At 38.4% G+C, this 26,085-nt stretch overlaps 2 protein-coding genes across 3 annotated transcripts in view; one reads left to right on the top strand and one right to left on the bottom strand.

The window, feature by feature from the left end:
* The window catches only part of LOC124155905 (somatomedin-B and thrombospondin type-1 domain-containing protein), a 958,847-nt gene that overhangs the window by 673,329 nt on the left and 259,433 nt on the right, over positions 1 to 26,085 (top strand). The gene's annotated exons all lie outside the window — the stretch shown is intronic.
* Positions 21,147 to 23,467, bottom strand: LOC124155904 (piggyBac transposable element-derived protein 2-like). Of its 2 annotated transcripts, none has more exons than XM_046530098.1 (2): positions 23,306 to 23,467; positions 21,147 to 23,165 (listed from the first exon to the last, which is right to left on the bottom strand). In XM_046530098.1, exon 2 carries the CDS (start codon positions 22,746 to 22,748, stop codon positions 21,339 to 21,341), a length of 1,410 nt encoding a protein of 469 aa, XP_046386054.1. In that variant the 5' UTR covers positions 22,749 to 23,165; positions 23,306 to 23,467; the 3' UTR covers positions 21,147 to 21,338. Both variants share the same exon structure in this region, with proteins under 2 accessions (XP_046386054.1, XP_046386055.1).

Here is a 26,085-nt window from a genome sequence, read left to right as displayed (position 1 = left end):
AGAGAGGAATTTCCTCAAAAGGAATACTGATAACACCCGGCGAAGATGTCCCTAGCCCTACATACAGATTGGGGAATAATGGGTTAATATTGTTTATGAAGCATTTGGGAGGGCAGTAGAAAATTTAATTAGACGAAAAATATTAAAATTGTAGTTGTTCAACAATTTCTATAGAGTTATAGGACACTAGCTTCCACAAATTTGTGAATACCTATCACTTTTCATTTGATGGGTTTGGGAGGTACAATGAATTCCAATGGTATCGGGTAAAATAAATTCCATTAACATTTTGACGAAAAATCAGTATAAAACACACCTTTATATTGCATACAAAGGAACAGTAGAAATACTTCAAATGGATATGATAGTCTGGGTCAAAATGAGCCATCCGGGCATGGTAGGTACAAGTGATGAGAAAAAATAGAAAAAAATAATAATATCAGGCCTAACTTTTGCACAGTGGTAAACAAAAGTAAATAATTAAAAGTCAAGAAATATGAGTCTAAAATTTTTATTCCTTTCAAAATAATCAACGTAAATATTATCTTTTGGGTCAAATTGACCCAGCCGGGCAATCTAGTGAGAGGCCGACTTGATGATCCTCTTTTGTAATATTCGTGAACACGGTATTCGGAGAGGGACAGGTCCGGCTTAAATGACGAAAAAACATGCAAAACCTAAGTGTCGCTCTTGTTCCCGAAGAGGTCGTTGTCGGGGTGTGCGCAGCGAGAGTGGTGGTTGTCAGGAAGCGAAGTGACTTGTTTTTGGAGGTCGAGGGAGCACCTGGTAACAAGGCCTTGCTCGCGCGGCAGACGCCGTGGAAAACACACGCTGACGCACTCGCTGAAGGAGACCACAGATGAGTGGACATGTAGTGATTGTACACGCGTGTACCTGGACTAGTCCCTAGGCGTGTTGTCCGGGGAGAGAGGATCCCAATAGAGGTAGATGACACAAGGGGAGCGTGATGTTGTCGGAATAGGTTGGTCGCTTCGAAGTCTCTCGTCAAAGCGGCCCCTTACTGAGTGGAGAACAGGGGGTTTGAATGGAGAGAGAGTTGGGATTTTAGTGGTTCCTAGTAAGCGCCCCCTTGTCCCTTTGTAGTTTCTCGCTCTGTTGGGATCCTGGCCGTATATTCCACACCCCATTTCCTGGAACCCAAACCCGCTCCACTCCAAACTGGTATGCTAGGATTCCGACGGTATTCGGCCACTTGCGATAGCCTCCTGTGAGACAAGGTAATGGGGTCCGTTACGCTTACCCGGAATCACAACTTGATCCGTGAATTCATTTGGGGAATGAGTAAAAACAGATTCTTGACTGCAAAAGTATTCTTTTGCCTTCAAAATCATGAATGAATATGAATTAAATACGAAAAAATGACGAATCATGAATAAAATACGACAAATCTCAAACTTTTCCTAACCTCTTAATTTTTATAGCATTATTAGTGATACCAAGAAAGAAAAATGCCGCAAGGTAACTTCGGTGGTTGGTAAAGGTAACGATTACCGTCCTCATCGTATAAAAATACTCAGATAACCGATGCTCAGGCTCTTAAATCATTCTTCAAAGCATTCATCCTTCAAATCACACAATATGTTCTCCTATTGTCCAAAGCAGCTCCCTCCAGTCTCATCTCTCTTAACCCTTTCTAACCCAGAGCTGTTTCTGGGAGAAATCAAATTTCAAGATTTTTCATTATGAAAACTTGAAATTTTTTCGCTCCATCATAATGTACGTGGCAACTAAATATTTCGTCATTGCTATTTACACCACAAAATAAAGCATAGTTTATATATTTCCTAAATATAGCAGAAAATGTATACATTTTTGATGTTGCATAGAAGCAACATTGGGTTATAATGGGTTAACATTAGAACTAGCTTCTTCGCCAGAGTTGGAAAATATAGGGTAACGTGACTATCAGCTTGATCATATCTTCTCTGTCAATCCCTAATATCTGCGATGGAAGGGTTAAAACAAAAATTAAAATTTATTTATTATATATTCTAAACTAGCACATTTAATTTTCAGATTTTCCTATCCTCTGTTAAATTCAGTGTCCCCAGTCGATACACGGGTACGCATCCCTTATGTGGCCATCCCTAAACTACCCCTCGTCAAGCGCTCACTCCACCGCCGCCTCTACTCCCTGCTAAATTCATTGCCAGACAGTATTGATCCGTTTTCACTGCCCTTAAACTCAAATATCAATCTCGCATTGTCCTCTTCCCCTGAGAATAAATAAACCTCTTTCTCTACCTCCTTCTCCGTATGTCTTTTATTTTTTATTAGTTCCTTACAATAGTTACCCTGTACTCTTTTTTTTGATCGATTGTTTACTTTTAAATTTCACTCTTGTTACTACGTCACTGCAAATTGGCAGAAATGCCGTAAGTGAGCAATTTCTTAAATAAATAATGATAATTCAAGACGACGTGGATGGATTGAGAAACTGATAATCGTCTGTCTTTTTATTTTTCTTCCTCCATATGAATTGACAGGAATCAAGGTTCTGAAGTACTCATAAATTAAAATTATTTTATTGAAATTCTTGCCTCTACTTCAAGTTGTACATTTTCTTTCTTTGAAGTGGTGCGGATTTATCCCTCATTATGGTCTTTAGGCAATAGAAGAAAGGAAATCCATAGCAGGATTCACTGTACACGAACAGGAAATAAAATTATAATAAAGCTTCGAGAATTAAGGTTAACTGCTAACAGAAATGAAGGATTTAGTTATTGTAGCCTAACAATCTCATTACATTATTTCCCATGGCTTTTTTTTGTCCAAAGTTATTTTTGGCTTTCAGATTATAGTTTTATCATATTTGGATGCTGAATCAAGTAAATAGTGATGTGACATGCGTGACAATTTGATATGCGTGGTCTTTTTTAATCAGCGCGAATAAAAAAGTTTGAAATTAACCGGCTTGATTTTAAGCATCATTAAAAAGGATTCTGAAGTTTGAATGCGCTATTATTGGTTATCCAGACATTCATTATTTTTTCAGCGCGTGCCCAGAATTCAATTTGAGTCTTCGCGCCGCAAGGGGATGGGGAAAACCAGTGTTCGATTTTATCCCCAAATTTTAATCTTGATATCGTATCCCGATGACATTTTTCCCTGCCTGGTATTTTGATATTGCATGAGATACGTAGTTTGAATACCAATCAGCCATCTGGTAACCCGTGGATACGCGAGGAAAGATTTTTAGTTGGCCTTAAATGTCAAAATATTTGTGGTTAAATTATGCATATATTAATGAGATAGATAAAAGGCCATGCCGATTAATTTTATGAATTCAATTAGGAATAAGGGTGTTTTAATGAATCAATTTACTTTCATTTTCATAATTTTGAAAAATTTCAATCAACATAGCCGAGAAAAATATTTGGCAATTGATGCGACATCTCCATTTTGTACAACAAAAGATGTTCTTGTGTTCGCCATCTGTCTCCGCATCTTTTTTTTAGGCCCTGCAATTATGCGTTGCGTCTCAGTGTGTCTTTCGCAGTGATCGGAAACGCGTCGTTTGCATATAGCAGAATTATTGCCTCCAAATTGCATGTGATATTATAACAAAAAAATAAGTTCCGCGGGGCGGTGTGTTTTGATAATAGTTTTCAGCATTGAGTGTGTTAATTTGTGTGTAAGTGTTAAATGACTTTGGTTGTCATCTTCAATTGTTTTCTTGAATGTTCTTCGACATCGTCCGATGCTTAATGAGCTTTCAGATGAAGCTGCCGTCTCGTTAGCTGAAATTAACCTTCAGATAACCACGGTGGCGTAGCCAGGATTTTGAAATGGGGGGATTTACCGGAGATTTCTGAGCCCTTCCGGGGTGTATTGGAAACACTCCAGATCGAATGAGGGTTCTCCCCCGGATAATTTTTGGATTTTTGGTGTTGAAAACGTAGATATACGAGTATTTATTAAGTTAATTACTGAGGCCATCATACTCGTTTTTGGCGACTCTTTCAAAGGCTCGGGGGGGAGGGGTTGTTACCCGGAAACCCTCCCCCCCTGTGACTGTGTAACCGCAGAGTATCGGGGTGTGGAGTTTTGTGGCAGGCGCGATACCAGATTGCACCTCTGTGCGTCCGATCCTAGGATCAGGGCCGATCTCCCGCAGAAGCCCTGTGATGGCTTTGGAAACATCGGAGAAATCCTCAAGTCGTGCCTCCTCGGGTCCATTCCATGGAAAGCTCACCCACTCACCAACACGCACATACACCGTTCACCTCCTAGGGAACGCATTCATGTCTCCTCCTCGCTCAGGGATTAGGGAATTCCCGACGGAGTCAACGGAGGAAAATCCCTCGGAGATGCCATCTTCGAGCGTGGTTGGAATGGGCCTTTTAGAAACGCCACGCTTTGCCTGCGGTATGGTTCCATCCCTAATGTGTTTCAAAACACTCCGGGTTTTATAGTATAATTTGATAAGTTTTCATGTAATTTAGAGTCAACATTTGGCGTGTTTTCCAGGGTCAATAGTGGAAAATAAAAAGTTTTTTTTACTCAGGCGATAAAAATCACCCAAACATTAAGCCCTTAAATTTTGTGGCAGGAATAAAAAAATGCCGTATTGGAACGAGTCTTTTAGAAACGCTACCCTTTGCCTGTGATATGTTCCCACCCCTATGGTGTAAATACCCAAGATTTTTGTATAACTCAAAAATACCCAAGTTTTTGTTGCATAATTTGGTAAGGTTTCATTTAATTCAGAGTCAACTTTCAGCATATTTTCGGGGTAAATATCCAAAATTATGATACTTCTTATTATTATATATTATTTTATTCAAGCGATAAAATCACTCAAAACACTAGCATCTAAAACGTTTTGGCCAGAATTAAAGAATTATGGATTTCGATAAGCCTGAATTTTCAGAAATTTTCAGATTCACTAATACCGGTATTTTATTCACGATGATTTTTAAAGGGCCATTTTATTTGGCAAATGAACTATCATGCATCAAAATAAATAGCCCATCGATTTAAACATTTGCAGCTAGAAGAGAGTTAAATTTGCTTTCCTGAATAGGACGAGAGAAAATTTCTAAGTGACTGTAATAAAACTAATGAGAAATGTTTAATACAAATAACATGAAGGAGTGAGGTGTGTTTTTATCGATCTTCATGTTTGCCTTTTCCCAACAGCAGAGTGCATTCCGTATGCCATTTTAAGTGTAGAGGTATAATTGTTTAAAATATGATAATGCCTACGATCTTGATAATTCTGCAAGTCGACGGAAGAGAATGTAACATATAATCGAATTTCAATTAAATTAATCAAGGCATAATTTATTATTGGCGTTAAATTTTATGAGAATATAAGGGCTATAGGTTTTAACTTTACCCCTTAAATCTTCGCTGTCATGATCATCGAAGAAAATCGCGTACTAAATTATATTTTTTCGTGCTATTTCATGGGGTATTCAACTTTTTGATGCATATATTTCCAGTTGGAGTAAATTACTAACAAAATAAAAATTTAAGAACCATGAAAGTGTGATTAGGAAATGGTTCTATCAATCTTATTAACGACTTATTCATGAATGCTTCATTTTCTCGTTGCTGGAGGAGAGGATACGTTCATAGGCGCTGAGGATCGTGGCTTGGCACACGTGGACGTGCGCCTGAATTTTGAGCGACGGCCACTATAAATCATCTTTCATGGGATGTTGCCTTAATTCACTGAAAATATCTGGAAGAGGCGCTCAGCTCTTTTTGTAATAGCTAGGCAATTTTTCCTGCATTAAACGGAACCTTTTCTCTCGCCTCAACGCCCTAATGGCGTTGTTTGCTTTAATTCCCAATCTATTCTTTTAAAACCCATTCAATTCTCTTGAGTTTGGAAAATATTGATGGATATAATGATCAGGTAAAATGTCATTTTGGTATCCGATGTACTCTTTCTTTCCCATTTTCACTGCCAAATCGTAATTGATTTTCACTTATACTTCACTCTCATGATCAAGAATATGATGAGCTTTTCATAACCTAATGTTTTCGTTTGAAGATTACGAGATTAATTAATCACGCGTGTTTTCATGCTACGTACGATGAAATATTTAAAGACGGTAAAACTCCGCAGCAGTCCTAACTTGGTCGTAACTGTTGCGTGAGTTACCCAACTGGAGTATAAAAAGAGAACTCATATTTGGGATAATTGAGCAAATTAGGCTTCTAGAAACCACTATAAAAGATCGAGACATAATACTGGTTCTATTCTGTCGTAAAAGTAATTAAATGCTTTGGGAATACATTTTTCTAAAAAATTAGATATGTTAGAGGGGCTAGTAATGTTTTAGCGGCAACTTTTACCATGATAAATAAATTAATATTAACAGTAGTAAGAAAAGTCATGAAATTTATTGAAGTAACTGTGATATACTTATATTTCGTGGCTGAACGATTAATAGAATTCAGTCTCAGAGATTTTCACTGCACAATATCCAGGGGAGCTTATCTTTTTCATAGGCTTTGATAGTTCGACTATAATCGTAGGATTGAAATAAAACAGGCTTATTAAGTAGTATATTTCACCCCAACCATTCTGTGGCAAGTTACTACATTATTTTGAAGGTTTCAACATACCGAAACGTTTCCTTTCGCCTCAAACTTCCGACGAGAATTGAAATAACGAAGCTCTTGTGGTGAACTTTTCTCACATACCTTAAGTGTTTTCAGTTTGTTTACAGTTCAGTAAATAGGCTCGTAGAAACGCACATCTTGTTTTTTTGGAGCTCTACGGTATCCGATTGTTGGAAGTATTAATTGGTCAATGTGTTGCTTGGTCTTTCAGCTAGTGTTCATCCTTTTCTGGAGAAAGCCATTCTTTGAGGTTTTTAAACACCGGCAGAAACCTTTTCAACTTTTTATACGAAACATTCCACTGGTTTCATCGTTTCAATCCGAGATCCAAAAGTGGGAAAACTCCTGTCCTCACTCTCGGGAATTTTTTGGGAATTATGAAAACTTTTCCGACCATTCTTTTACGGGATGACTTCCCGAAAATTATTTTTTTTTTCGTTTATTACCTGCGGAATTAATCAGCGAGAGCGAAGTGGTTAGCCTTGAGTTAAAAAGTTATCCCTGCAGAGATACAATTTTTTGAACGAGTAATTTTGTGGAGCACGTAAGGACTTCTAGGAAAACTTTCAAAAAGTGTCGCCTGTAGGCTAAATAGTTGAATAACGGAATTCATTTGAAACTGATGACATAGACTCGGGCCTTTCTGTGAAAGCAGCTAAATGGAAGAATGCGTGTTTAGGAAATGGTAAAAAAATATAATATGTTTAGAATAAAGAAAGAAATGTGATTGAAATGACGTAACACAGTTATCTTTCTGTAATGGTAGCAGATAATACTTTTTTAAAGAGAAAATTTACTTATTCTCTGTGTTTGAGGGAATGATAAAAGGGGTAGTAATATTGCATATTGATCAGCTGTCAGGTACATCGGAAATAATTTGTAAGTATACGAATGTTGATTTCCCCGGAGTAAGGCACGTATTCAACGGAAAAAAAGTCCAGTGAAATTGTGTTGCCGCTGGATTTAAACTCTTTATTTTATGTTTTATGAATGCAATCAATGAATTACTGGTTTCTAGTCATTGGTATGATTTTTTAAAGGCTCAGAATAACTTAATTTTACTGAGATGTAATTCATGTTAAAAATTCGCTCGTTGGCAGGTGTGAAATTCTAAGATGCTGTTATTGCTCTTGAAGATCATTATTCCTCCCTGTCTGAGGCATTGAGAGTGAGTTGTGACACATCTCTTAAATCGGTATTTGTCGTAATAATCGACGGTGCCCACGAGGGACGGAATTAGGGTTTGAAGCGGTTGAAGACTAGCAAAGTGGAGGCTGGCGGAAAAGACTGCAGGGTAGCATGGGTATGGTAGTGACTTACGGAAGCGGTCATTAATCAAAAAGGCCGCTTCCATCTCCTTGATGAGCCCAAATCTCATGTCGTACATGAAGACGGCTTCTTCTTATCATTTATCTCTTCAATATCATTTAGCGTGTTTCCTAGGTTCCAAATTATTGATTCATGATTGGATGGAGGTAAAAAATGAATTTAAAATATGGATTTGGAAGGGAATGCACATATATCGCCGTGTGCTTGCGCCATAAAATTGATTTGTAGGCTATAAATTGAGCATTTTAAGATGTGAATATTGTATGGGTTCCTTTATTCTTTGATCATGGATAAGATTGCTCAGCTAATAAGTGAGCTGATCTTGGTTGTGAGGTTTTATTTTCACTTGTCTTTATAAGAAGTCGCCTTCATTCCCCACCCGGCAGTCTTCATTCAGCCGGATTGTTTAAAACTCCTATGAACGATTCAAAATCATTTTTAAAAATAAATGCGACATTGATTATAAATTGAAATGAATAAATTGCTTGCTGGCTGCATGATTTTTCTGTGCCCACGGTTATTTTTTTGAATAATATTTACTTTGGGTCTTTACGCAGGGATTCCTGAAGCAAAAAACGCTACTCTCACTCATTAGGTAAGATCAAAAATTTTTTGATTGAAAAATTTGCGACATTTTGATGTAATACAATCGCCTTTAAAGCAATTTTTTTGGCTCTACAGTTAATATACCGGTAGGATATTTGATTTTTTCGTCATCTTGGGAGATATTTCATGGTGTAGCGTTTTTTATTGTGATCCCAACCCTTTGCTTTACTACTTCTTAATTAATACCCCTTCTCCTTCACTTCCCACGTTAAATGATATTTATTAAAAAATTTCCATTCATCTTTTCTTTGTGGATCTAAATCGTTTAGCATTTTATATTATCCCATGAAAATCCGTCTGAAAACATCTCGAACGGCCCGCGTGACCTTCCAGATTTCCGTTATGAATAGCGAGGTTTGTTGATTCTGCGGAGAATAAAGGCTTTCCATAATGAAGGATGTGCTCGAATTGAAATTTTGAAGGATATACCCACTGGCGCGGAGGGGGAAAGTGAGACAATGGATAAAAGCAGAAGGGAAATTAGGAATAAAAGGGCGATTTTCGCGTTTAATCCCTTATGCTGGAGGTTCAATAGCCAGCGTTCGGTTTCAGCGTGTGGGGATAATGGCTTTTATGGCGAAGGTGGGAGCGGTAGCCTGGGGCTGGTGTGTTAAAGAGGACATCCCTGGTTTCGTTTTATGCGGGTGGTTTGAAAAAGATTTTCGGTCATTTAAGCAGCGTGTTACCCGCGCCACGGGTGTGAGGTGTGGGTCGCACACCGCCATTCCATTCTGGATAATTTGTGCCGCCATTTAAGGGCACATACTCCGTGGTTCCACTTCCCTACTCATATTTCACCGCAATTTTCAGATAATTGGTCCCTTATTTCATCCTCGTCCAATTTCTTATTGCCGAAATGAGTCCTGGCGGTTTGGTCCTCCGGTATAGAATTTTAAATTAGGTTATAGTTGGCGTAGTTTGTTGAAAGTGGTAGTAGTGGTGATTGCAATATCAGTGGACTCATATATGTCGTAACAGACCTTACGATAAAGAGCTTTTTTTAATAATGGCGGACATAAAAACGACCATGGCCCATAACAAATGCACATGCACAATTCACAAAGCATTCGCCCTAGATAGGAAAAAGCAAAATGTGAGCATAACTGTTAAATGCATAATATTAGTGGTAGAATTACTTTTTCCTTAGTGCTTCAAAAAAGAATATACAAAGGAATCAATTCCTTTTCCTTGATTTGTGTCATATGAGAATTTAATATACTATTCTATAGTAGGTATATGTCCTAGGTATCTATATTTTTTCTAATATTTTGCTGAATTACAATTTTTTGTTGTATACATGCTTACCTTGGTAGCACATACGTTACATGAGTCCAATAGTTTCATTCGCAACGTTTTGTATGTACACCATGAACCTGCAAATCCAAAGGTCACGGGAGTATACCCCACCTGGATGGAATTATCACCAAAAAGGGCAAGAATACATGTATTTGTCAAATGAATAAATAGTAATACAAGACAATATCCAATAAAATATAGAATAAAATATAGAATTTGCTCGTGAGTAACATTAGGGTATCATTAAAATGAGCTGCAAATAAATACTGTGTATAATTCTTTTGAATCGTCACACTATTTCAAGTTTCAACTCAAATGCGTCATCATCACTCAGTGTTGTTTCCTTAACAGTTGAATAAGTGGCCCTGTAAAAATTTCAAAATTTTAACTAGTTTTCGCTTAAAGCTCACGTGTAATGAATGAATTTTTCTACATTTTGAATAATACTTTGTTGACTAAATCTCTATACATATTATTGCTTTAATTGATTCCAAAAATATTATTTTCTTTTTCTCTTTTATGCCTATTAATTTACGCCTAGTTGAGTTAGTCATTTCTGTTCATTGATGCGGAGTCTTTATTTAATTCCTTAGGTGCGAAACGCATTCCAACAGGAATTGGATGCGTGCCACTGCGATTTTGGCACACGACCGAAGCTCAAGCCTTCCCCCAATCCTGGAGATCATTCCAGACCGGTGCAAGCTATTTCACAAATACCACCAATTCATCCATCGATATTGCTTTCATTAATCGCCTGGATAGTCGTGAAAAGTATGGTGGTTTGCGTAATCATCTATGCAAACCAATCAAATCTATATGTAATGGAGGGAATTGGGTTCATCGGAAAATGTAGTGACTGGACTATGTGAACCATTGTACAGCTGTATGTCTCATCATGGATTCCTGATTTCGTATTTTAATTTAACCACTTAAATACCACATTTGGCGACAATTTCCAGATTATGTCCAAGAATTTCCCTCGTTTGTTACGGGAAGGAACGATTTCATATATAACCAATAGGGTAGTTTCCTTCATCAAATAAAACGAAAGGCATTGATTGCGATTCGTTACCCACCACTAGTGTATTCATAATATACAAATTATTTTGTTTTAGAAATACCGGTTTAGACGAAAGACAGTGGTCCATTTTTATCCTTATTTGAAAAGGGCCAGATTGGCGCCCATACGATGCCACTCCACGTGACGTCACAGGGACCTAGTTTCTATACGAGAAGATAGGAGTTATACATCATCTGAGGTTGCCATTGGATGCATGAGGCGCAGAGCTCAGGGAAACATGTCTTAATAATCACTTATTAAAACTGGCTAAGGCAGGAAAGTTTTCTTCATTTGATAAGGTATAAATAATCCTTATTTAAGCCAAGCGCTACCAGCCAGCAGGGTACTCAGCTACCCACTAGCAGCCTGCGTCGTATCAGCGCTAAGCCTCGCCTCAAGGTCACCTCACAGGGCGGCAGCGGGAACGAGAAATACGTCACATGGAGAGATTTCCCGGCATTCATACTTACGCGTCGCGTTTTCGCGCGCTTGAAAATTTTCACTTTTCATGTAATCGCGAAAAATAGATATCGTCATTTAAAAATCTAAAAGCGTGAAATACGTACTCCAGGAGTCATAATCTTTCGATTTAGGCAATAAAAAAATAATTGGAAACCACCCTATTCAATTTACTTACTTTCTCGTTATAATTTGGTGTACAATGCAATTGCATTAGCTATCACGCCAATCAGCGCACTTGTAATATCCATATCGTGTTTTTTTGTGGAACCCTAAACCTGGTCATTGCGTTTGTTTTCCCTGGAAAAGGTATGAGTGCATATGGCTGAAAGACTGCATAAGGTTAGATTGGAATAAACTCCCAAGGGGCCGTATACCCTAAAATCATGTTATCATGCAAATAGATTGATTTTCCCGGTAAAATTTATCGCCGGCATTATTATTCTCATCTGCGCGTACAGATTTCTTTTAGAATGTTCATTCTTCTTATAGAACGATGACACTATCAGGATATTAAAAATCGTATGTTGAGAATTTGAACTCATACCATTCGGTGTTGACCTCGAACTCCAACGCTGAACTTGGTGACCTTTGTTCGTTAAAGTGTTTTCCTGTCTTAAAATGAATGCATCCGCGGGAATAACAAATAAAATATGACATTGGTCTGGAATTTTCTCCCAGTTATTTTCAATTTCACTTGCATAATTGCATTTCTACATGGTATGTAATTTCTTTCAGGTTGATAGTTTATCCCGAATTACCAACGGGTTTCCCCAAATTTACGAAATTAATACGCCTCACCGCGTGCGTTTTAATTAAGTGACCATGAACTGCACATCCAATATCACTGAGACTTGATGTTTTCAAATTAATGCCTTGGCATTATTCCATTTGGACCACTATTTAAATCAACAATGAGATTCCATTTAATTATGTTTGGTTGTTTATCTTACACCCAATTCTTCCAAATGCTGCAGTTGATGTTTGTCAACAACCAAATGTTAATTACGAAATGGATTTAGTAATTCCAGGCTTTCTCGAACTTCTTTTTCTACGAGAACCCAATACAATCCATGCATTACTTTAGTGCTATTGTTGCATATGACTTAAAGTAGAAGTTTCATAATTTTCTTTCTTGGCATAATTTCATCATTTTTCTCATCAGTGCGCATTTTTTTTAACGTTTCACGGAGATATCGCCTCCTATTAAAAAAATACTCGTTTTCCATGATTATCCTTTAAATTCAGCTTTTAATCACTTAACATACTGTTTTCCTTTGTATCACTCATAAGCAATGGCATTAGGTATAAAACTACGTGAGGATGGTCGATTATAAAGATCGTGAAGCATGTTACAAACAGTTTATGCGACGTACTTAGGCTGGTTTGGACGTAGTAAGCTGCTTTCATTACCAATTTATTAACGGTAGCTCAATGCAGGCTTTTTATGGAATAGTGTCGTTTTTTTGCTCAGTTTTTAGGTGCTTAGTGATATTTCATAAAAGAGATAAAAGAGAAATGTTTTCAACAGTCTATTCGGAGGCTTATTTGTGCAGTTAGATATTTCTGAGTTTAAAAATAAGTCTTTTGGCACCTATTTCATGTATCTTAACTTTTATGAGCAGCTCACTTCTACGACGAATATGGGTGCTGAAGTTTCTCTATTCCCTATTTCATTAACATCTTGTAGTACAAGGAATGTGGAATGATCTTCTCCAAATTCAATCCCATCCAAAAATTCAGTTTATGGACCGTACCCGTTCTGTTTAGGAGGTAGATCCTAGGAACCCGCGGCGTTCTTCCGTGGTCTTCAGTCCAGGAGAGTTGCTCTTAAGATATGCGAGGGTCTTCGCTAGCAATTTCCACCCCTGAAAACTTTCCTCACCCTAACCACTAGAGTCCTGATATGGCTCGGGATCCTCTTCTCTCGCAATTTCATGTGTGCTATAAATCGCTCGTTTAACTGTAATTAATATGATGCAAGCTTGATATTTTTTAAGCAGAGGGAAATGTTTTTTTTTTCCGACGGATCCATGTTTCAAATCCTGGATCTTACATGTGTCCATTTAATCATTGAAGAAGCAAATTATAAAAGTAAAATACTTACGTAACGCTCATCGAAATGTAAATGAAAAGGGCGGATTCCTCTCCCCTCGGGTCAAGAATTTAATTGCGACCAGCTTTTAAACGTTAGGTGTTATTTGGATAAAATATTTTATTTCTAAGTAATGCTGGGGTACTTTTCCAAGTTATTTAATTCATAACTGGGAGAGGTCAGTGGAATTTTGTTGCATCAAAAAAATTGATACTGTATGGGAATAACTTTCAGTAGCTTTTTATTATTTAAATTGGTATCATTACCAATCCCAATACTTATTCGCGCAAATAAATTGCGAGATGGGTGCTTAATCCTCAAGATGAAGAATTACGGAGGGTGATTATTCCTCTAGATGAAGAATCATGAATATCAGTGCATGTTCACCCTTTTTCCCTTTTGTAAACTTTCTGGGAGTATTTATCGCGCACCATAAATAATTTATTGGCTTTACAAGTCGAATGTGGCGGAGAAACAGCCGTCGTATATTGTTGCCGGCAAGGACGAAGTGGTTGAACATAAAGAGCGCATCGTTCCCTTCTGCAACACACTTGTATCACCAGATCGCACCCGTAAAAAAATCTCTCATTTTGGCGAGATTCTCGCGCCACAACCGGTTCTTGTTTCCCCCCCCCCCCCATTTTTAGTCCCCCATTTGTCCCCCTTTTCTTCCTTTTTTGATGGATGCTCGTCGAAAAAAGGGTTTCATTTCCTCGCCGTAATTTCGACCTTCCCCGTCAGAGGGCGATTGCGTCGCCTCGAGTCCATAAACCGGAGTGCATGGGGAGACGCAGTCATTTCGCCTCAGTTCTCGACAACTTTTACGGCGGTCATCTCTTTGACGGCAAACGGGGTTGCTGTTTTATTGAATGGTTTCGGGTGGGAATGTCGTAGGGTGGCGAGGCGCAAGGGACGCGGCCGGCGAATCCCTGGCTGAGAAACGCTACTGCCTTACCCAACATCGTTTCCTTCTCCCGTAGTATGAGACTCTCTCCCGTTTTACGAGATGGCGTGAAGATAACCGGCATGGTTCATGGGAGGCGCGGCTCCTCCTTCGTTTTCGTTCATTATTATTATTATTTTGCTCTTTTATTTATGTCGCACACGACTGGGTACCAATGTCGTATCATTTGAGAATCGTGATAGTCTTCCTTCCCCCCACCCCACTTTTAGTCCCTATTTGTTCTACTTAACGGTTCTAGTCATTCTTCCACCTCGTGGTGTCCAGGCGTGGCCAGAAATTATATTTTTTCAGATAAAGATTTTGTTCGCATGCTCATCGCCTTTTCATTCACTTGATTTTGGTAGCAAAAATTCTCCACCCTGTTATTTTTCTTTGCAATTCGTTTTTCGCATAATCCCTGGTGTCGTGCCCCTTGAGCATCTTGTTTGCCGTTCGTCGTCACAAGGGTGGAGTTTCTCGAAAGAAGTGACACATTCTTCATTGGTCACTTCCATCATTCATGTAAGATACTGATTTTATATTAGATTTGAATTGTAACTTTTGTCTGTGTGTGGATCTTTATGCTCTCCTAACAGCCAGAATTTTCTCAGGAGGCGTACAAATTTGTCGTTGTTCGCATCGCCAACGTCATTTATTCCAACATTTGTGTCATCACGTATTTATTTGAACTTGATAAAATTGACCCCAAATGGGAAAGCTCTGTACCTTTACCCCCTTTACAAGCTTCTAGGACCGCTCCTATTTCTAGGCATTGTCGGGATTAGGGTTTTCTCAGGCAGCAATTAAGGATTAAGTAATCCTATGCTTGACCTCCTGTATTTTCATCTTGTTCACAATGTCTGCATATTTGATAACTACTTTTCATCCAGTTCTTTCGATACATCGGCGTACATTATATAAATATATTCATTTCTAAACATTATCTTCAATTATTACAATTTGTTCCATGGCTTAACTGTGTTTTTTTTTAGTATCATGATAGTCCTTCATTTATTTCTTTCGCGTCAGTAATTGTCTGAAAGGGTTGGTAGGGTTTTCTCATAGAGTGAAAGAAAAAAAGGATTCATTTGTTCATCTTTAATTTCTTTTATTCGTCTGCCCCTAAACATCCTGCCTCGGGGAATGCTTCGTCGGGGGAGGGTGGAGAGATATTGGAGTGGAGTGCGGGCGTGGGCTTGTGATGTAGCGGGGCGCAGAGAGCAATGAGGAGGCGGCGTCGTCGTCTAACAGTCCGCGGTTTGGCCTTGGTGGGCCTTAACAAGCTCAAAGAGCGACTTCCTCGGAGTGTTGGCTCGTTCCTTGCAGTCGTTCACCCACGTCCGCCCCACACCACCGTGTCTCTTGGTCTTCCACTGCTTCCTATCGGGTTAACGTCAGTGCCCTTGAGGGATGCAGACCAATTGTCCAGAATTCTTGGGTGTCGACACATTCTGTTCGTTCTTTGATGGAAATGAGAGCTAAGGTTCAGGGTTTAGTGTTGCCGGAGACGTCTTTTAAAGTTAGGAGCGCTCTTCTAATCATTTAACCCTTGCATCTTCTCAGGTGTTTGTTAAAACACGGTTTGTATTTATGAAATAGGTATTTACACGTGAATTTACTCTTGGTCTTGTCGAAAGCCCATTATTAGGGTAATCCAGAATTTTTTTGCGTTACCACTGAGCTGTGAAGGCGACACAGTCATCACAAAATAGTTTTAAATTGACCATAGATTCGTTTTATAATTAGCAAACTAAACTTTGTATTTCTTAAGGTTTTAAATTTTTTCCTCTTTCATACGTGAAATATTATATGGAATCGATCTCTCCTATTATCTTCGAGAGAAAGTGGGCTCGCATAGCGAGGAGAAAATTTAGGAGACATGCGGAAGAACTGAGGGTGGATAGAAGGCCGCCTTCCATTCAAGGAGTTAGGTAATCGAAGGGGATGATAAGAAAATGTTTATAAAAAACGATAAAAATATGAAGCGCATGCGAATCTGTAGAATATAATACCTTCTAATGAGTATTATGTAATTTCTCTCTTCTGTTTTACGGTATAATAGTCTGTTTTTGGAGCTTTTGGGAAGCTTGGACTCCCGCTGACTTAAAGTGGGATTAAATGCAGTACTGGGATTTTTATTGCCAATGTGTCTAATCGTGATGAAAAATGTGAGACAGTAGCCCTGTTACCGATCTAATGCCTGGCCCAACTTTTTAAGGGGAGATGAGTGAATAGTTTCACGAAGCCAATGTTCTTATTGACCTTACGATGAGATTGAAAAAAGGGTTCCGTGTTTGACGAAACTAAGTCAATGATGTAAAGAGGCGCTTCCGACCTCAGTTAAGTGGCCACGCAGAGTTTCAGGGTCACTTAGGGTGTGTATTTCTGCCAAGAGATCCTCCGAAAACCTCAATTGCCTGCGTGGGTGGAGTGGCCAAGCACGCCAGAGGATGGTCGTCTTTCCTCGTAACCCAGTTAGGCAGTCAGTCCTCATCCGGGACATGCGATGCCGCTGCGGTGGGCCGCCGCTTGCGGTTTCTTGCAGTTCGAGGGAAGGGCGAGTGCTGCAGACACACGAGCAAGAAGTTCTCCCCCAAAGGGAAACGACGGTTTCCGGTGTGGTCAGCGTTCTCCTCCGGCGACAATCTCCACTTTCGCAGCATCCTTGGCCTTCACCCTGGCCTCCTCTCCTCTCTCTCTGCCTTCCTTTCGCCGGATTTCTGCACCACGACAACGGAAAGACCGCTGCGGAGACCTTCCGCTGTAGGCGAGGCGCTCGCCAAAATTTCAGTAAATGTCATTCCGATATGGGTAGCCGCTGACTATGCTGATGGCTGCGGGTTCATATCCCGTCAATTTCTTGTAAAAAATCCTATCAAAGTTTTTAGCAACAATTTTTTGCATCTTTTTCCTTATAATTATACTTTCTTTAGTTATATATGCACAAATAGTTATTGCCTTTCGCTATGACTTCAAATCGAGATTTTCTAAAAGATTTTTAAATTATAATGGCTCAAAATTTTAAAAAAATGAAGACATAGCGTTAGAATATAGTTAAAATCAGATTCAGGCGATCAAAATTAATAGGTAATAGCCATTTTTGTTGATAATTTGAATAAAATAAAGACATTATTAATTTTGGCCGGCTTTTTTATATTTGAGACCTCTGTGCGTCGCCTCGAAAAGTGACATTATTGTAGTTATGAGAAATCCAGCATTTATCATCCTACCACTTCTGCGACTCACATTTTAATGTAGTATAACCACAGTGGAGTACTTAACGGGGAGGGGATGTTAAAAACGGTGTTAGAGAGTATTGTTAACTAGAGAGCGGAAGGAAGAGAACAGGGTTTTTAGACGAAATGAAAGGGAGTAGGCCTCACAGTGATTTGAAGAGAGTCCAAGAAGGGTAATATGAGGACCAGAATAATTATTAAATACTCAATGAAAACCTATCTTAATCGGTGGAATACTTTAATAATAATAATAATAATCAAAATAACTCAAATGTTGGAGATATCTTGCCTAGTTAATTGGTTACTAATCAGTCAAACTATTAAAATATTTATTATTATTATCTCTTATGAAGTGAAAAGGTGATTTGCCACCTATGTTACATATTCCGCTGTAGAATTAAGAAATCGGGAACATTTTTTTCAATCCGAATGCAATAACATTAACTTCAATCGCGTTTTTTTACTTCACTTTTGTGACATGAAATAAATCTGTCGTCCCGTGAACTCTCATTGTGCGATGAAGTCCTCGGCTTTTCATCTGGGTCAAGGGAGAGTCTCTCACATGTATCGACAACTGAAATGTGCTGTTGTTTTTGGGGATGAACGGAGATAACTCCTTTGACCGGAGTGGAAACCCTTAAAACTATCTGCGTATAATCCATCGGGAATATCCCAATTCATTCAGCATCCCATCACTCTTTTTTCCATCCTTTGAACCTCTTTTCTTTCTTTCCATCACTCCTGGCGTCTTTTCGCCCAGAATTATTTACTCCAGGCGAAGTATCAAAACAGACGGAGTATTAACCGAAAACTTTTTAAAATTTAATTTACTTCGTGTTACACAAATTGGTATGATGTCACTCAGTCTTGTCGCAATTCATGTGGTGGAATCCGTTAGCCATGAACTTTTATCAGAATAACTTGCGTGTGGTAGAGTTTGCGTTGGTGGACTCGAGTTAAGCAAAGAACTAAGTACTTTAAGTCTCCGCTTTTGTTTGGGAATAGGAATACAAAATAATTGGATGGCCTTTTGAAAATTTTACTTGGTTTGATATTTTTTAGATGGTTATGTTTGGGTGTTGTAGTACATTGTGTCTTCCTGGAAAGTTTTATGTTATGACGAGTTTTATGTGTTCTAACGCGAGTCATCAGAGTGAATTATTCTTATTTTTGTAAAAAAAACCGTTTGTGGCCAGAAGTCGATACCTTATATGTAAAACGAGTGCTTCAAAAATCTCTGTAGTCTCAAAGAAGTTATTTTATTGAATGCTTCATAAACTCTATGAGTATCAATTACCCTATCGCAAACTTCACAAAAGGTCCACGCTGTTTCTGGTAGCACTTATCGTCGTGGTGTCAAACAGGTACATTCACTTAGAATTTGGAAATTTTATTTTTGTCATTTCAGGGCTCAATACTGAGGTGGATTATAATACCGGGTGTTTATAAATGAATACCGGGGTTTTAATTCATTATAATATTTATTACATTATACTTACAGTTATAAATTATATCTCAAAAGAAATCTCTAAGTTTTGTTTTTTATCGAAAATGCGCATGTGCGTGAAATTTTTCCGCCACGACCTGCTATAAGGCGGTAGTTGCAAAGATGGCGACTATTGAACAGAAAGCGTTTTGTGTTTTACAGTTTGCAAAGACTGAATCTGTAGTTTGAAACGTGTGTTCCATAGTAACCCCAGATCTACAAATTATGAGTGTTTACATGTCTACTGAGGGGAAAGGTCAATTTTATCGCTGAAGACAACATAATCCAGAAAATCATCGTCATGAAACAACATTTCCATGGTGAGGTTGGCAGGTAAGCCGTGGTCTGTAGGCTTTGGAGCCTGTAATAACTATGAACGGTGAGGACTTAGTTGTAAGCGTTTCCTTAAAACTTTCCAAGCAGTCGACACAGGAATTTCTAATTCACGACTAGCCTTCCGAACTGATTTGTTTGGGCTACGCGTGAACGACTTTCTCACTCGCTCAACAGTCCCTTCGCTAACCCTAGGTCGTCCCGTGCTCTTCCCTTTACAAAGGCAGCCTGTATCTTCAAAGGGGGAGGAGGCCCCCTAACTTATTTCTACCGTATGACCAAGTTTTTCCCCCCTCCCTCATATCTGTTGACCAATCCGTTCAACCTAGATACCTTCCTCCCTCCCCCTCCAAGCCTGGTATAAAATAATGTGATGGACCTCTGTAGAGTTCACCTATGATGACGCCTAACGTTGAAACCATGGTCGTGTAAATTTGTGAATAAATACTCATGTGAAAGCACGAAGTTTCATTTCACTTGTTTTTCATTTTTCATAATTCTGGAGTGTAGCGCTCTACGGTGCGGAAACGTGGACATTGAGGAAAGAAGACGAGAGAAGATTGGAAGCATTCTAGATGTGGGTATGGAGAAGAATGGAGAAGGTGAAATGGACGGGGAGGAAAAGGAACGACGAAGTGCTGGATATGATTGGCGAGGATAGGCAGCTTTTAGATGAGGTACGGAGGAGACAGAATGTATGGATTGAGCGAATCCTTAGCATGAAAGGGATGTTGAATATTGTGTTAGAGGGTAGAATGTTAGGGAAACGAGGGAGGGTAAGGAAAAGAAAGGGATTTTTAGATAGATTGAAAGGGAGTAGGCCTTACAGTGAATTGAGGAAGGTAGCGCTGGAAGGAAAGGGAGGCTCCCAGATCACTTCTTTAGTACTCCATGGAAACCTACCTTAATCGGTAGAATACTGTAATAATAATAATGAATCGCTTTCACATAGTTACGCCTCAAACCATCAACGGATAAGGAATAAAAATGTAATGCATGCTCGACCTTATTGTCGATAATTGGCGATATTTGGTACGTATTGGCATAGTCTTAGAATAAGCTACGCCACTACTCACCCAATGTGAGAGGATAAAGAAGTCAAGCGGCAGAAATTAAGCTGAATGCTCAAAGTTGGATTTGTGGGATTTATTCCGAAAATAAACTTAACCCTTTCGCTACCGCATTTTGGATTTTGATCCTAAAATTTTGAAACTTATATTTTTAGAACCAGCTATTTTTTTTCAATTTTTTGAGTTGTGTCTGACCTCTGTAGCACTAATGGTTTTAAAAATACAGATCGTCCTCTAAATGGGACATTGGGAACAACAGCGCCAGTTCCGTGGTGTAATGATTTCCAAAGTCTTGAAGTATTTAATACTGTAGAGCAGCCCTGACAGTTAGAAGTAAATTTTAACCCTTCCTTTTTTTCAGTGAAGAATGTGATGTTACTGTAAAGAAATAGAGATAAATTTTTTCACTAATTTATATAGTAATAAAACCAAACTTCAATGTGCGGTGAGCAAGATAATGCTGCCTTTTTTATTATTTTCTTTCACCCTGTATCAAAACTTTTTCTTAAATTTCAATTTTTTCTGCAAACATAAGAATAGGAAAATAGGGGACGACGAAGAATTTTTGTTTACTTGATGAGTAATTGTCACCACCTTTATAACTTTTTTTATGTGCTCTATTTCTTCTTTCATTTGTTTGCTTGTCAGCTCAAACTTTTCCAATATCATGCAAATGTTAGACCAATAAAATACCAATAAATAAAAATAATCATCCATTTATATGATGAAAACAAGTAACAACAAATTGATTAGAAATAAAAATTTAGTGCTGGTTTTATTTTTTAAACATATTTTCTCTTTTATTACAACGGCGTGACACAATGTTTACTTTTTCACGTGATACTCATGGAAACAATTTTTCTCACGTGCACAACATAAATTAATGTTACATTTTGTGCATATTATATATGTTTTACTTTTGCATCCGGGATTTTTGCATCTGCCAGTGCTTGCGACATTCTTAAATTCAGGAAAATGTCCCACATTATCAAATCTGATGTCATCTATCGGTTTTAAAATTTGCTTCCTTCTTTTTGGAACTGTTGGTGAAATGACAGGGCAGTTGGATGGTCGACCGCGTTTCTTCCCTGCAGTCGATCCACAAAGAACAAGACTTTCCGCAACATAAAGTCGAAAAGCCAGCAAGTCTAAAATTTTATTCTTTGGCAAACCAATTGCTTCTGCATCTGATCTATAATTCAACCAAGAATTAACCACTGCAAGATCAAATGCATGGTTGGCCATCCGAAGTGTCCACTTCCTGGTTCGGATTTTTGTCTTGTAAATAGCAAGTAAAAAGTCGCATTTATCAACCCCTCCCATGCTTTCATTATAGAGTCTAATGCACTCAGGTCGATCAATTTCAATGAAGGCATTGGTAGCTCGATCCCACCGTTTACATTTGTCCATAGTCCCGATACCTTTATAGTTGGAGCCTACATTTACAGTGTTATTATCTAGCCACTTCGTGATAACCACTGACCCATCATTACTCCTGACCTCTTCGGCGTAGCCTCGTTTTTGGTTCTTCTTCACCTTTGGATCATCTGTGAGAGGAGGGTTTGAAAATCTATTGATTCTTATGGTACCAATGGCGTAGATATCTTTCTTCAGTAAATACTGGAATAAATGATAACTAGAAAAATAATTATCGAAGTAGAGGCGGCAATTCTTTTGGTCAATGCGCTCTGCGAGTTGCATGACTACTGACGGCCCGAGACCAAAATCCTTGTATTTTTCTTGAATTTCTGTACTACTACCTTGGTATAAAATGAAGTCATATACAGTCCCACTTTCCCCGCAAAGTGCGAATACTTTTATACCCCACTTGGTTGGTTTATTCTTGATAAACTGTTTCACGTTAATTTGTCCTTTGAATCCAATCATTTGTTCGTCTACACAAAGGTTTGGCTCGATGTCAAGGTTTTTACATTGAGCTCTGATAGATTCATAAATCGGTCTGATTTTCCAAAACCTGTCATTAGAATTAGCTGGTTTCTCATTCACATCTGTTACATGGAAAGCTTGCCGAATTTTATGGAAGCGATTACGACTTATGTTGTCTAAAATGAGTGGAATACTGAATTTTTGGTTCCAAAATAGATGTATCTGCGGGTAATTGAAAATACCCATAGCCAGGTTTACTCCGATAAAAACTTTCATTTCTCGCTCATTTACCGGTGGGAAATTAGCCACATTTGTTCGAGTCGCATAAAGGTTCGTTTTTTCCACCATGTCTTGCACCAAGTCATCTGTTATATAACGCTGAAAATATTCATAGGGCGATGGGAGACTTGTGACTTCTTTAGGCGGTAACTCATAAAAGTTTATGGCATGGGAGTCAAGAGGACCTTTTGTCCAAGAGATGGATTTTCTGTCAGTTAAATTGAGAGAATTAAAAATTTCCTTGCGAACTGCAGGATCAGGGTTTGGTGGCTGTCTTGGAGCCTGACTGCTCTGATGTGATTCACTGGTACCTTGACTACTTGATGCAGATCTTTCCGTTTTGCCGCTGACTTGTTGATCTCTTTTCTCTGGTCGAGGAGCTTGAAGCCTTTGAAGTGGACGGCCCAGGAATGTCCTCCGGTAAATTTATAATTTCGTACACATCAACATCATTATCATCTGATGGATTATCTTCATGGTCTCCACCTGATTCAATCAAAATCATTCATAAAACTCTGAGAGGAAAATAAGGTAGCTGACGTGACGTGAATCTAGGGTCTTAGTTATTGTAAGGTAACTTTATCAATTGAAAGGAACACAGGAAACAGGACGAGATATTTTCTTACCTTCTTGATCAATTACAGCTACTTCATTGACTGCGTCCTCATCATCCGAGAGATTTTCTAAATCGGAAGTATCACCATCACTGATTAAAATGTTAACTATTTGTTCATCCGACAAATTGTCATAGCTTAAAAATGACATTGTTCTCTAAATTAGAACGTTAAGTTTCATAAAAATGATTTTTCTTCTAAACAGAGTTAGGTACAGAAATTTTAGAAGAAATATTCATAAACTAATGTTGGCTAAGAGGTACGAGTGAGTGTCTGTTATCACCTGACATCAAGTGTAAAATCAAATGCACTACTAAATATATAGTTGATCTCGGTTGTGTTCTTTACGTAATTCATGTACCTAACTATTCAACTTAAGGCTGGAAGGCGATACTTGGTGAAACTTGGTGACAGGAAACATAACAAAGATACACTTTTGTATGTTCCACTGAAATTTCTGTGGAACATACAAAAGTGCATCTTTACTATGTTTCCTACCTCACTATGTTTAGAGAAGAATATCAATTGTACCCCTTGTCTTCTCACCCCCTAAATTCTTGTAGCAGCTGCATACTTCGACATTAAACTTTCGAACACAATAGAACACTTTTATATATTTTGTATATATCGTGTTATAATGGGTTAAGAGTAGGCTTATGCCAACGCCGGGTTCCTCTGCACTCATCCTTACCTATCCATCCCTCATGGCGCAAAATGACCTCAGCTGTCAATCTCTTTCTCCAAATACCTTCATGATTATTCGAACGAAATAATGGGTGCAGCGTCAAAAAGTTGTGCATTTAGTGCGAGCCGGATGGGGTTTTAGGCTGCAGTATTAGAGGGAGGGGAAGGAATTGAGTGTAGCATTAATGATGAAGTACTTATGTACCGGTAAGTACAAGTAGCTCTGAGGAATGTGTGGGGAAGTGAGAGAGAGAGGTATGTTCCGTCTCCTCACGTCGGAATATTCCGCTCCGTAGTCTCGCTTTATGCTATGAATGCCCCTGCATGAGAGCTCAATATTTTTTCCCAGCTACGAAGAATGTGAGCAAAGTTGATAAAACAAAAAAGCAGTATCTGGCGTAGTTTTCACGTTAGGTAATATTCGGTCGAGATACGTGCGGGCGTGAGATGTGATATGAGATTTCATGGCCTGGAAGTAATTCTTCCCTTCTCCACGGACGTTCCCTCGCTCTAAAAAATATGTGTGGGAGTTTTCAGACTACCCGACCTCAAGAAAACTTGATTTCAGTGATGTCTAAGGGGCGGAATATGAAGTGGAAAATACCTGGAGAATCCTCGCCGGTGGTAGAAGTAAGTTAAGCATTTAGTGATACTTTGAAAACGGCACTGTTCTCGACGCCATAGAGTATAGCATTTATGGAGATAGTTTTGCGTTTTCGTGCAAAGTGAGAATTAGTGTTGCTCCATGAGGTTACCAAGGACATAGTTTTAATTAATTCATTTATTTATTTTATATTTTCCAAACAAATTTATTACAGGTAAAGGTCATTTCATACAAAGTGATCATAGGCGTGGATTTTTGGCCCCAGTCATGGTAATGTATCAATTAAACCGGAGTTTTCCAAACTTTTTTCTTTCGTGAAACATAAAGTTAACTACAGCATTTATTATATTTCTCACACATTCTATTTAATGGAGAAGTTTTGGCATAATCCTGCTTTTATCGCCTTTTTAATAAGACAACTAAAAAAGAATTGGGTCTCAAATGAACATTTGAAACGTAAAAACTCATATTCTTCAAACAAAACTGGCATTCGCTAATATTTATAATGTCACATAAGTACATGAAATCATCAATATCTCATATGAAATGTAAGGAAATTGAAGTTTCTCCTCTCTGCTGCATATTTCTCGTGGATCATTGCTTAATATTTGCTGATTTTTTCCTTTTCACTACCATCCATCAGTCGTTAAAGGAAACGTTTTCACTTCAGTTCTCGGTCCCACCCCGTGCTCAAATTCCGGCGGAAATTTTTCAGAGGCCACCCGGTCCCTGCTCGAGTGCTTAGTGGAAGAAGCTGCAAGTACAACCTTACATCCGTCCGGCTGGCCGTTCAGTCGTGGTCCTCTAGGCGCCCTTCTTTAAGAGCAGGCTAATGCCGACGCCAGGTTTCTAGCCACTCTTCCTTCCATACCCTTCCCTATGGCGCTAATATACTTAGCCGTCGCGATGAACGCCTCCTCCAAATACCATACCATATTATTCAGTTCTCGGGAGTTGATACCTGAAGAATAAAATTGTTGTATTCTGCAAGAATTTTTTAGTTTAATCTGTGATTATGTTTTAAATTGGTTCCAATTTTGATGTTTACTAACGAAATAACATTTCCAGTATCATATTAGTCTCTTGGCTATCATTCAAGTCCTATTTCCCAGTTTTTGATCCTGCGAAATATTGTATAATTCGGCTAACTTATTTTCATATCAATTGGAATTAACTCTATGAATCATTCGATGATTTTTCAGTTGTTATACTCTTTGTGTTCATCGCATCTTCTATTTTTTTGATTGTCCATAATTTAAATCAAACTCCATTTAATCATTATAAATATATTATTTCCCGCGGTGAAATTTTGCACTCTCTTTGACAAGGAATATTCTACGCCAGAAGTAAATATTTTCAGTATTATTTAATGTTTTTTTTTTATTTTTGTGCTGGAATTTTAAGCCTCTTTGTGGAATCACGTTATCAATTTGCATGATAATATAAATTTCTTAAAAATAATTAAAATCTTAGTGTATTATAAAAGAAAGTGGGTTATTTACTT

The sequence above is a fragment of the Ischnura elegans genome, chromosome 3, assembly GCF_921293095.1.
Source record: "Ischnura elegans chromosome 3, ioIscEleg1.1, whole genome shotgun sequence".
NCBI lineage: Eukaryota > Metazoa > Arthropoda > Insecta > Odonata > Coenagrionidae > Ischnura > Ischnura elegans.
Note: the sequence above shows the minus strand (reverse complement) of the source record. Positions and strands in the feature narration are given on the sequence as shown.

Coding starts and splice junctions, on each gene's coding strand:
- LOC124155904 (XM_046530098.1), bottom strand. CDS start 22,748: ATGGTGGAAAAAACGAACCTTTATGCGACTCGAACAAATGTGGCTAAT.